At 46.0% G+C, this 10,506-nt stretch overlaps 3 protein-coding genes across 8 annotated transcripts; all 3 read left to right on the top strand.

The window, feature by feature from the left end:
- The first annotated feature begins 1,960 nt into the window (after positions 1 to 1,960).
- On the top strand, positions 1,961 to 5,996 carry LOC101779995 (reticulon-like protein B2). Its single transcript, XM_004965421.4, has 5 exons — positions 1,961 to 2,292; positions 4,890 to 5,070; positions 5,148 to 5,289; positions 5,388 to 5,457; positions 5,542 to 5,996. The coding sequence occupies exons 1-5, from the start codon at positions 2,082 to 2,084 to the stop codon at positions 5,709 to 5,711; spliced, it is 774 nt and encodes a 257-aa protein (XP_004965478.1). The 5' UTR covers positions 1,961 to 2,081; the 3' UTR covers positions 5,712 to 5,996.
- Positions 5,997 to 6,161: 165 nt separating this feature from the next.
- Positions 6,162 to 8,786, top strand: LOC101778791 (N-(5'-phosphoribosyl)anthranilate isomerase 1, chloroplastic). Of its 6 annotated transcripts, none has more exons than XM_022825929.1 (5): positions 6,162 to 6,528; positions 6,812 to 6,874; positions 7,606 to 7,976; positions 8,053 to 8,213; positions 8,436 to 8,786. In XM_022825929.1, the coding sequence occupies exons 1-5, from the start codon at positions 6,306 to 6,308 to the stop codon at positions 8,662 to 8,664; spliced, it is 1,047 nt and encodes a 348-aa protein (XP_022681664.1). In that variant the 5' UTR covers positions 6,162 to 6,305; the 3' UTR covers positions 8,665 to 8,786. The 6 variants fall into 6 exon arrangements, with proteins under 6 accessions (XP_022681664.1, XP_004965474.1, XP_022681665.1 ...); XM_004965417.4 differs by having other exon boundaries at positions 6,163 to 6,528; positions 7,618 to 7,976; XM_022825930.1 differs by having other exon boundaries at positions 6,164 to 6,528; positions 6,815 to 6,874.
- A 474-nt stretch (positions 8,787 to 9,260) lies between these two features.
- Positions 9,261 to 10,175, top strand: LOC101786989 (probable CCR4-associated factor 1 homolog 11). Its single transcript, XM_004966978.1, has one exon. The coding sequence runs from the start codon at positions 9,261 to 9,263 to the stop codon at positions 10,173 to 10,175; it is 915 nt and encodes a 304-aa protein (XP_004967035.1).
- The last annotated feature ends 331 nt before the right edge of the window (positions 10,176 to 10,506 follow it).

Genomic DNA, 10,506 nt, shown 5'->3' with positions numbered 1-10,506 from the left:
GGTTGTAATAATTTAATGCACTTGCTTAATTGAGATGGTTTGTTGTGATCTCTGTAACCACTCGCCTTCGTGCGAGTCTTCCTTTCCCGATCCTGACATAAGTGATTTATCGGATGAAATCTGGCGAACGACCAAGTTGATTTGTTTAAAGTACATGATCGCATGTTAAGCGGCTTAAGTATACTTTAGTCAAGTTAATTTGGACGGTTCCGCTATACCGATATGCGCCAGAGGGGATTTTGCGGCTTCCCATGTTTATCTCATTGGATTCTTGGATGATGGCTTCCGTTTCCTGGCTCGTGCGACTCCTCCGACGAGGGGGTGGCTGATGAGTGGACTGGGAACGTTGAGGAACGTGGAAGTGTTTCCTTCGTTTCTTAGGGTCTTGTCTACAAAGTTCACTAATTGAAAAGGAGTAGATCTGGACCATGAAGTATTTTCCTCTTTTTCAGGATGTGTTGTAAACCCGGAGTTTGTACTGTGGTTCATCTTTGTCTAATGGATTCTAGCCCCTTCCAAAAAAAAAGTACTCGTGTCATTCATTCCTTTGTTCGCTAGCTTTTACCCCACAGGGATAGCACTTCCGCCCCACGCCATATTTGTTAAACTAAAATAAATAAATCTGGAGAAGGTGACGTCGGAGCAGGTCCATCGACGACCGCCCATCGCGTTGCAGCGGTGGGCCGGTGGCCGTGGCCACACACACGTGCCACAGGAACAGCGTCAGCTCTATCGAGAACGTGGACCGAAGAGGCCGAGAGCTATCGGTTTGGTTAGGCACGCGTCACTACGGATCTTTCCAGCAAAAACCGGCGGTCGGCGTGCCATGCTCCGCAGGCGCCACATCGGCACAGCGCTGCGCGGCTGCAGGGGCCCGCCGCCTAGCACAAACTGCATCTCCGTCTGCCACCACGTCTCTGCGCCGACGGGGTTCCAACGTCCGCCACCGTCGTCAGAGGTGAAGCTGCTACGAACACTTGGGGAGTCTTGGGGCTAACGAGTTCAGAATAGACACTCCTAGATTCATACGGTGACGAGGCGGAAATTATGAATATTATCCAAAATTTTGAAACCTCTATCATGCACACATATATATACATGTTCACATTATCTCTTCTATCATATACTTCATTCGTCCCAAATTATAGATTGTTTTAACTTTTCTAGATTTATAAATATTTGCATACATGTAGATATACACTATATTTAAATGCATACAAACATTTATTCACCTAAGTCAAAACGAAGATGGAGAAATAATAGCTAAATTTTTAGTACATAGTCGAATTCATATTTTTAGAAAAGGATGCAAACTTCGTAGAAGCTCAAACGTTCGTACCGTGATATGTAAGAGTAAATTGATCTAAATCTGAGTATTCTATCTTTCGAGTTCTACTCTTCTTCAATTTCTAGTGTGCTATCAGAGATTGTCTGCTATCTTATTTACATCATCTATACTAAAATTACTGAAACGACCTCAGAAGTCACAACCATTTCTATTTTTATTTATAGAAAAGTTACCATCTTGAAATATAATTTTACGCAAATATTTTAAAGTAGATTTTCTTACGTTTATAGATTAATGGACCGTTTGGATCGCTTTTAACGACGGCTTAACCAATTATTCGGTCATTGACTGTTCAAGAGCAAGCAATTAGATCGAAGCTGGAGATTGGTGCGCTGATGCCCACGTAGTTATATTTCTCACACACGCTTAGTGAAATCACGGGAGGAGAAATCCCTCCCCAAAAAATTGGAGAGATGCTGTTTTGGTGAAGATTGGCGGGGCGCTCGTTGGCAGAAACCAAACGAGCCCGCAAACCCTGCTAGTTTTGGTGTACACGTAGCAGCACCATAACGAGGAACGTCTACGCGCCGTGACGGTCGTTTCTTTCGCGCCGTATTCTAGAGATTTCCATCCAGCTCTCCTCCTATCTTCTCTTCCCCGAAAAGGAGGCGCCGAGAGCACAAGCAAAAACCACACACTGTGCACTTTACGAGAGAGAGAGAGAGAGAGAGAGAGGGAGAGAGGGGGGAAGGGGAAAGGTTCGCGTCTTGTAGCCTCGTTTGCTTTGGCTGCCATGGCCGATCCAGCTGAGGAGACCGTCGCCGCGCCGCCGCCGACCCCGGCGGCCCCTGCCGAGAGCGCCTCAGACCCGCCGTCTGCGGACGCTGCCTCGCCGGAGAAGGTGTCTCCCCCAGCCCCGGCGCCGGCGCCGGAGACAAGGTCCCGGGGGTTTAGGCTACTTGGAGAGGACACCTCCGTGCACAAGGCTCTTGGGGGCGGTAAAAGTACGGAGTTCATTCTTCTTTTCCCCCACAGTTCTTTGCTGTTTATGCTCCAATTTAATCGTGTGGCGTTAGCGTTGGCATTGTGTTTGGTTTCTTTCTGGTGCCCATCCAATTTGAAGCGCGGAACGAATCCATGTGACTGAGAATAAGAGACGAACTTGTTGGTTATGTATTCACAATTTTTTTTTGCGAAAATTTATTCAGTTCAATTTGTGCAGGTTATTAGGTGTACTAATATTTATTCAAATAATAACGGCTGTGCTAACGATATTTCCACTCTGATAGATCTTCTAGTATATATAATTGATTTCTTGTGTTACCTGTCCTTTTTCTTTTGACGGAGTTTGAGCTGTTCATGGTTATGTTGAGGATGGGTGCTTAACTCAACTTGTATTACCTCGGTGAGCTTTGCGTGAGGGAAACAAAGTTTACTTGGCTTCGTGTAGAAATGGATAGCGTTGCTTAAATATGCTCAGTAAGCGTCATCTGGCCGGAAACTGCCTGCGTTGGTTTATTTAATGGCAGTTGCGGTGCAGTTGTTCAAGCTTATTTGTTCCCTTGGATCTCACTCAACTATCTAAGTAAACAAGCATGCTGTCATGGCTTTCTTTTGTATGGTATAGGCTACACTAATTGTAGATAAATTACAGACCTGTACTAATTTGTTTCATGCAAGTTTCAGTAAATGCTTCTAAACGAGGAATACTCTTTAAGGAAAGCTGACAATTTGCTACTGCAAAGCAACATATCTACAGAACTGGTGATTTAAAGAATCTTGATATTAGTTGCTCCCTAGGAAAGAGCTGCCAAACATAAAGAAAGGGAAAAAATACGCGATCAGAATCTTTAGATTCATTGTTTATTGGACCCCATAGATGCAATGATGGTGACAAGTATAAAAGGGCAAGTTGGACATCAGTATTTGAATCAATGTGTTCTGTTCATTTTTCCTAGGGATGTTACGTTAGCCCCAAAAAGATGTTTATGGTGTTTGACAAGTGGCAAAATAAATTGATCTATAAAAGTTAATCAACACTTGAATCATATGGCTTCTGATTTCTCTGCTGTAATCACTTACAGTTGAAAAATACAATCTGCTTTGCTTGTGTACTAATTTTTATTTTTGCCTGTTTCAATGCACAGCCATGTTTGAGACTTTGCTTCCGTTTTCTGATTCTAGCATAAGGGTAACTTAATTCTTTGTGAATGATGCAATTTACTCTTGCTACGGTGAAATGTTAATTTGATCCTGAAAATGAATATGGATCATACTAGAATCATATGGTTTCTGACTCGTCTTCAGTAAGACTTTACAGTTTAATCTAGATAATCTGCTTTTGCTTATCAAGAAATATTAATTTTTAACATGTTGCCATGCAATTAAGGCAGTAGCAGGTCAACCTCAGTGTAGTGAAAGAGATGCACAATAAATAATTACAAGTGTATAGATAATTTTAGTGTCATCCTTATCTTCAGCCAAAGTTGTACGTTTTTTTCAATTTCTTTGAAAAAGGGAATATATAGTGCAGAAGTTTAGGGGAACCACACTTTGGCAGGAGGTTGTAAATGTCAGGTAGATTGAAAATGCACTTGAAAGCATACTGAGATTGGTTTAATCTTTTCACATTATTCTTAATACGCAGTAAAGGCTTTACTATGGCATTGTGTGCCTGAAAAGAAAGAAAGATGATTGTAGTTATTGAAGTTTGTGATAGCTTGGTACGTCAAGGTTAGGACAGGAAGAGGTTAGCCTTATGGTAGTGCAAGAGATGGACAATTAGCAATTGATATTGGTTGAAGTATGATCAAATTCTATGGAGTTCATTTGCCTCCATGCTTTTCCTGCATGACTATGCCCCCTTGAAAAGGGGAAAAAGGTAGGGAGATCAGGTGTAGGGTCAGAACTCTCTATGTGTGATAATAAATGAATAAAGAAATATGAATCTTAAAATGGATACTAAAATTTGAGTGAGACCTCCACATTTCTTATGCAAGTCTTAATTCCAGGTCAGAAAGTTAAATATTGTTTAATGAAGAGTTCAAATAGTTGGCATCATGGAATTGAATTTGCTTTAAAGTTTGTGTGGGCAGAGATCTTTCTGCCCTGCCCTTTGTAATTTTACTCTCCTTACTGAAATGATATGCAGCTCTCCTTTGTGTTCGTGACAAAAAAAAAATTGCTTCAGTTCTGTGGGGAGTGCTGAGCTGGGTATAGGTGAATATGCCCGATTGAACTTAGTAAAAGAGAGAGAGAGGTACTAGCACCTCTCCTCCTCTGCAGGAGCTCACAAAGATCTGACAAATCCACAAGAGTTAACTTTAACCAGCATTGGACCTGAATTTTCAGGTTTGCCTACTTGTAATTATTGGTCATGGTCATTGGTCTGATGGGCCAGAAGGGGGGGGGGGTGAGTATGGGTCTACAGTTCTACACATGCCTTACGTATTCTTGCTTTTGCTAATGGTATCAAATTGATGTGTCATGGTATCTTTAAATCCATAATCTAACCTGAGTCAGGAGAAAGGCCCATAATTTAGCTTATATATTGGATGTTCCTTATTTGTTCTAACTCTGCCCCTTATGGAAAACTTTGCAGCTGCTGATGTACTTTTATGGAAAGACAAGAAGACCTCCGCCGTAGTGATAGGCGGTGCCACTGTCATCTGGGTTCTATTCGAAGTGCTTGGTTACCATCTCCTGACTCTGATATCCCATGTGCTGATTGGTGTCCTGGCCATCCTGTTCCTATTGTCCAAAGCCACGACCTTCATCAAGAAGTGAGTCCCATGATGATCCTGGCACATACTGTTTGAATACAGACTGCATCTTATTTACATTATTGTTGCTTTCGCAGGAGCCCGCCGAATATTCCTCTGGTGGAGATACCTGAAGATCTTGTTGTGAATGTTTCACAGGCGCTACGTAACGACATCAACAGAGCGCTTCACTTGTTTCGGGAGATCGCAATGGGGCATGATCTGAAGAAGTTTCTGGGTGTATGTTTGTTTGGACCCTTGTTGCTAATGTTGAGTTTTCTCTTCATGCTCTGGTTACTGCTTTAAGATTATTCAACTGTTTTGATGTGTTCCCTCAGGTGATTGTGGGGCTTTGGATTCTCTCTTCAGTTGGCAGCTGCTGTGACTTCCTCACCTTGATATACATTGGTAAGACCTACAGGGACACACAATGTTTTGTTGAACCTGTGACATCCTGAGGTACCCGACTGATCAATTGGGAATCACAAACAGCTGTCTTGATGCTCCACACGGTGCCGATCCTGTACGACAAGTACCAAGACAAGGTGGACCACTTCGCTGGTAGGGCTCACACGGAGGCCCGCAAGCAGTACGAGGTGCTGGACGCCAAGGTCCTCAGCAAGATCCCCAGGGGCCCGGCGAAACCGAAGAAGCAGAACTAGGCGCTGCGTAGAAGAGGCGGTCCCATTCTGGATGCTGGCATCGTTTGCGTGAATGTTAGTACGATCTTTTGTCTGATGGCTCAATGCCTGCTTTGCTGCTAGCTGTGCTGATTGCAGGGGTGGATGCTGCTGTGTGTTTGTGATGCCAGTTGATGTTACCCAGTAATGTGTCTTATCTGTCTAAACGTGACTGAAAGATGTTGGGATGCTAAGTTTCTGCTATTGCGGTTGCTCCTTGTAAATAACTGTGATGGTAAATAAACCCATGTTGCTAGCCGGTCTCAAGTGTCTTTTGGAACCGCAGCGTATCTAACTGTTCGGTGAGGTGAAGGGTGTTCAGTTTTACGGGGTTGAGCTGGAATCAACTTGTGCTGCGATTGTGCTTGTGTAAGGAAAAACGAAGTGTAATCGGCGTAAAAAGAATGGCAGTGCCTTCGGTGCTGGCGAACTGACCCAGCATTCGACGCCGTGCTGACACAGCCGTCGGGGTGCCACGGCGTGCTACCGCGCGTCCACGGCGTTGCTAGTACGACGGTAACCTTGGTGATACGGCGCTCTATGCCTCCGTCTTGGTGGTGCTGAGGGTAAGACGGAATGGTAGGTGAAGGACTGAAGGGGAACGCACAGGCAGCCTGCTCTGTATCTGCGCAGAGCCGGTCCCTGCCAGTGCGGCAGTGCCAACCGACTACCGACCTCGATCTTCTTGGATCCTCGCTCCATCTCATCTGCGTCTGTTTCTTCCGTTGCTCCCGACATCGATCAAGCAAGCTTCCTCCTCCGTTGCTGTTCGGTCAGGAAGGCTGCATCTGTGAGGCAGGTAAGGAAGTGCCCGTCTTGCGGAAGCCATGTCGAGCCTTTGTTATTTGTCCGGCGGCGCAGATTTTTCCTTGCCATCCTGTAGCTGGATGGGCATAATAGCTCAATCCAGAATTCATTCGGATTCCTCGAAAGAGGATTTAGAAAAGGATCCCTCGGGCATATTTGTATTTTTCCCTGCAACTGCTGGTAGTGCGACATTGCCCGCCACCCGTTCGATGGAATGCCTCCTCCGTTGTCTCCTCCTGTTCCCTGTCAGTCTAACTGTTTTGTTTGTTTCCTAGCAGCAATGGTGGCGCCGACCTCCACAAGACAGCCTCTGCAGATTGCTTTGACGCCGAACAACGGTAAACCTCTACAAGTTCTTTTGATGCATGAGCCACATAGGCCATGAAACCATGTATGTTTCAAACTCCATTAGATCGTAAACTTAGCTAAACTTCGAGTAATCACCGTAGAATTGCTCTTCACTGTCCGTCTCCTGCTCGATTTAAGCACAAGGTCCGCCATTGTGCATGAACTGTAGTGAAGTCGAGTTCATGCGTATGTTTTGAATATCTTCTTGCATGTTTCAGTTCATGTGAGTGCCCTCATTAAAAGTTTGGAGCTTTATTTTTTTTCTGAAGTACTATTTGTTTGATCACAACAAACGTTTTCTTTTCATTAATCAGGACACGTGAAAAATTGTAAGCTGGATAGCTTTAGTGATTAATATGCTTAGGGTTCCTTTTTTTATATATGAACATAGTTCTAAATAGCGGGCTAAGAAGGTTTAGCAGTTGGATTCTAAAACAGCTAATAGCCGGCTATGAGGCTATAGTGGGCAATAGCAGCTAAATTATACGCGAGCACAAATAGCGGTACCGGAGCTATAGCCGGAGTTTATAACCTTGTATATGAAGGATCTTAAGAAGAATTCAAGGTTATAATAAGCTTCCTATATATTGATAATGAGAACCCAAATAGTTTTCAAATATGCTTTGTTCAGATGTAGACATTTAATATTCTTCAGTTCCTATTACTGACAATCAGAAGTTTCAACCATGTCTAAATTTTCTAATGATACAAGCCATCTTAGTTCTTATACTAGGTACCTTTGCAGGGCATCTGAGATCTGCTGCAGTTAGAATGGCATATTTTGCTAAGAAGCAAACTATGACTGCCACGCCTTTATCATCTAGTTTGGAGGAGGCAAAAAGAAATGAGCCTGTTGTCAAAATGTGTGGTATCACATCTGCCAGGGATGCTGAAATGGCTGCAGAGGCTGGTGCTAAACTTATTGGGATGATTCTTTGGCCCAACTCCAAACGCTCAGTCCCATTATCCGAGGCCAAGGAGATATCCAGAGTAGCCAAATCTTATGGGGCTGAACCAGTTGGTGTGTTTGTCGATGATGATGAAGGGACCATCTTGAGAGCATCCAGTTCATGTGACCTTGAACTTATCCAGGTATCTTGCCTACCAATTTCTGCTCTATATAACTGAAGTAGGGATAATCTATTATTTATTGACCCATTGCTTGTAGCTTCATGGAGATAGCTCCCGAGAACTACTTCCCGTGCTTTGGAAGAATAACCGAATTATATATGTGCTAAATGCTGATGAGGATGGTAAACTAATCAATGCTCCTCCAAGTGAAGAGTATGTTGTCGACTGGTTTTTAGTGGACAGTGCAAGGGGTGGCAGGTACAAAGTTTTGCCTACATGGTCAATTGTAATGTCTAATGTCTTGATTTTTGTTCTTGGACTAGTAATTCATATTCCACAGGCATTTTGATTTTAACTAGTTAGCAATTTCACAGGATCCTTTTCCTTGACCGCATTTGGTACATAAAATCATTGTTTATGAAAACCACAGCTGGAATATAGATACTAAATCTGATAAAATCTATCCGGATGCATTGGCAGTGGCAAAGGGTTCAACTGGGAGAAATTCAGAATGCCATCTGCTGAAAGCAAGAACGGCTGGCTATTAGCAGGAGGCCTTCACGCAGATAATGTTTGCCAAGCTGCTTCTGCTCTAAATCCAAATGGCCTGGATGTTAGCAGTGGCATATGTTATCCTGACGGTTTACGGAAAGACCCTAATAGAATACATTCCTTCATGAGCAGTGTAAAAAGGTTGAGTGTCCGATAAACTGAAAGTGTACCAACTGCTCTCTGTATCATGGTTTCTTGGTCCAGTATCTGCAAATTAAATAAATGACATTCCTTAAATAATGAAAATAAGTGGCCACTAGAGGCCATAATATGATATCAGTGATGGTCTTTGGTGTTTTCAATCTGTAATATGCTTGCTAAGATTTCAGGTTCTCTATGTCTGATCAGTTATCTCAATGCTGCGGTCATCTGGTAAACAATGCTGCGGTCAATGCATACATGCCTCGTCATCCAAATGCAAATTTGAGCAGCGCCGGGAAGGCGACCCGGTTTGACGCACGTGTGGTCAAGGCGCGATCCCAGTCCGTCCGGCCATACGAGAGGCAGTCGGAAATCCCTCGCGCTAACGATAGCTCGAAGCGACCCTGCGCCCGCGGACACTGAGACGAGTTCGACGGAGTTATTCTGTATCCGATTAGCAAAACTGAGGCCAACGGATACCGGCACGAACTCGAACTCTGCGCCTATATACTCGAGGCACGTAGATCCTTCCTTGTTTCGTCGTGGTTGCAATTGCTTCCCGGGTCTCGTGGGCTGCAAGTCTGCAACCCCTTCTCCTTAGCAAAAGCGGCCATGGACGGCGAAGCAGCGTCCGTCATGCATCCGGCCGGCGCGTTTAACCCGGCAGCGCCGCCTTTCCCAACACCGAACTACCACGTCGTCCCAATGCTGCAGCCTCCGCCGCCGCCGCCCCCCATCCCGGTCCGCAGGGTATGGGACATCAACCTCGTGGCCGAGCTGCGCTTCCTCCGCCACTTCGCGAGCAGCGCCCGCTACGCCGCGGTAACGATCCACTACCCCGGCGTCGTCCACGGCGGCGCCGGGGCCCAGCAGAACAACCACGCCCTGATGACGGCGGAGGAGCGGTACGGCGCGATGAAGGCCAACGTCGACGCCCTCAAGCCGATCCAGCTCGGCCTCGCCGTCTACAACGAATTCGGCCACCTCGCCGCCTGGGAGTTCAACATCCGCGGCTTCCACCCCGCCGCCGACCCGCACGCGCCCAACTCCGTCGAGTACCTCGAGCGCCGCGGCCTGAGCTTCCGCGACCACCAGGCTTTCGGCGTCGACCCGGCGAGGCTCGCCGCGGAGCTCGACGGCTGCGGCATGTTCCGCCGCCGGCCGGGGGTGTCCTGGATCACCTACGCCGGCGCGTTCCACGTCGCCTACCTCATGAAGGTCCTGTCCGCCGGCAATGGCGGCGGCAACCTGCTCCCCGACAGCCTGGGCGGGTTCCTCGACGTGGTGAGGCAGCGCCTTAGCGACGACATCTACGACGTGGCCAGGATGGCCGTCGACTGCGGGCTGCCGCCCGGGCTGGAGCGTGTCGCGAGTGCGCTCTGGTTGGTGCCGGCCTCCCTGAGCCCCTGCCTCGCCGGCGCCAGCAGCGTGCTCGCGCTGCAAGCGTTCATGAGGCTTAAGTATGACGTGCTCGGTGGCAAGGTCGATAGGTTCAGAGGCCTTATCCATGGGATACAGGTCGTGTGAAGAGAAGGGTGCAAGGCTACATTCTTTAGTTAAATCTGATGACGTCCGCGAATTTCACCATGCAACTGAAGGTGAGCATGTCTCAAGGGCAGATGTAGGGCTATGCCACACAAGTAGTTTTAGGATTTATTTAGTTCTATCTATGGGAGCAAGCAACTATAGATCATTTTAGGGCAATTACTGGTTAGTCCCTTGTGCAAAAAAAAAACAAGAAAAGGAAAAAAAGAGAGAGAAAAGAGAAAAAAAAGTTAAAAAAAACAGATAGTTGATGGGATGAGCTTTCTATTGGAAGCAGCCAAGAAGTCAGCGGAGTGCCAGCCGGCCCCAGCAG

This window comes from Setaria italica, chromosome IV (genome assembly GCF_000263155.2).
Source record: "Setaria italica strain Yugu1 chromosome IV, Setaria_italica_v2.0, whole genome shotgun sequence".
NCBI classification, from domain to species: Eukaryota; Viridiplantae; Streptophyta; class Magnoliopsida; order Poales; family Poaceae; genus Setaria; species Setaria italica.
The sequence above is the reverse complement of the archived record's forward strand: the minus strand, read 5'-3'. Positions and strand labels throughout refer to the sequence as shown.

Coding starts and splice junctions, on each gene's coding strand:
- LOC101779995 (XM_004965421.4), top strand. CDS start 2,082: ATGGCCGATCCAGCTGAGGAGACCGTCGCCGCGCCGCCGCCGACCCCG. Junction 2,293..4,889: donor GGCTCTTGGGGGCGGTAAAA/GTACGGAGTTCA, acceptor AAAACTTTGCAG/CTGCTGATGTACTTTTATGG. Junction 5,458..5,541: donor CCTCACCTTGATATACATTG/GTAAGACCTACA, acceptor AATCACAAACAG/CTGTCTTGATGCTCCACACG.
- LOC101778791 (XM_022825929.1), top strand. CDS start 6,306: ATGGTAGGTGAAGGACTGAAGGGGAACGCACAGGCAGCCTGCTCTGTA. Junction 6,529..6,811: donor AGGCTGCATCTGTGAGGCAG/GTAAGGAAGTGC, acceptor TTTGTTTCCTAG/CAGCAATGGTGGCGCCGACC. Junction 8,214..8,435: donor GACAGTGCAAGGGGTGGCAG/GTACAAAGTTTT, acceptor ATGCATTGGCAG/TGGCAAAGGGTTCAACTGGG.
- LOC101786989 (XM_004966978.1), top strand. CDS start 9,261: ATGGACGGCGAAGCAGCGTCCGTCATGCATCCGGCCGGCGCGTTTAAC.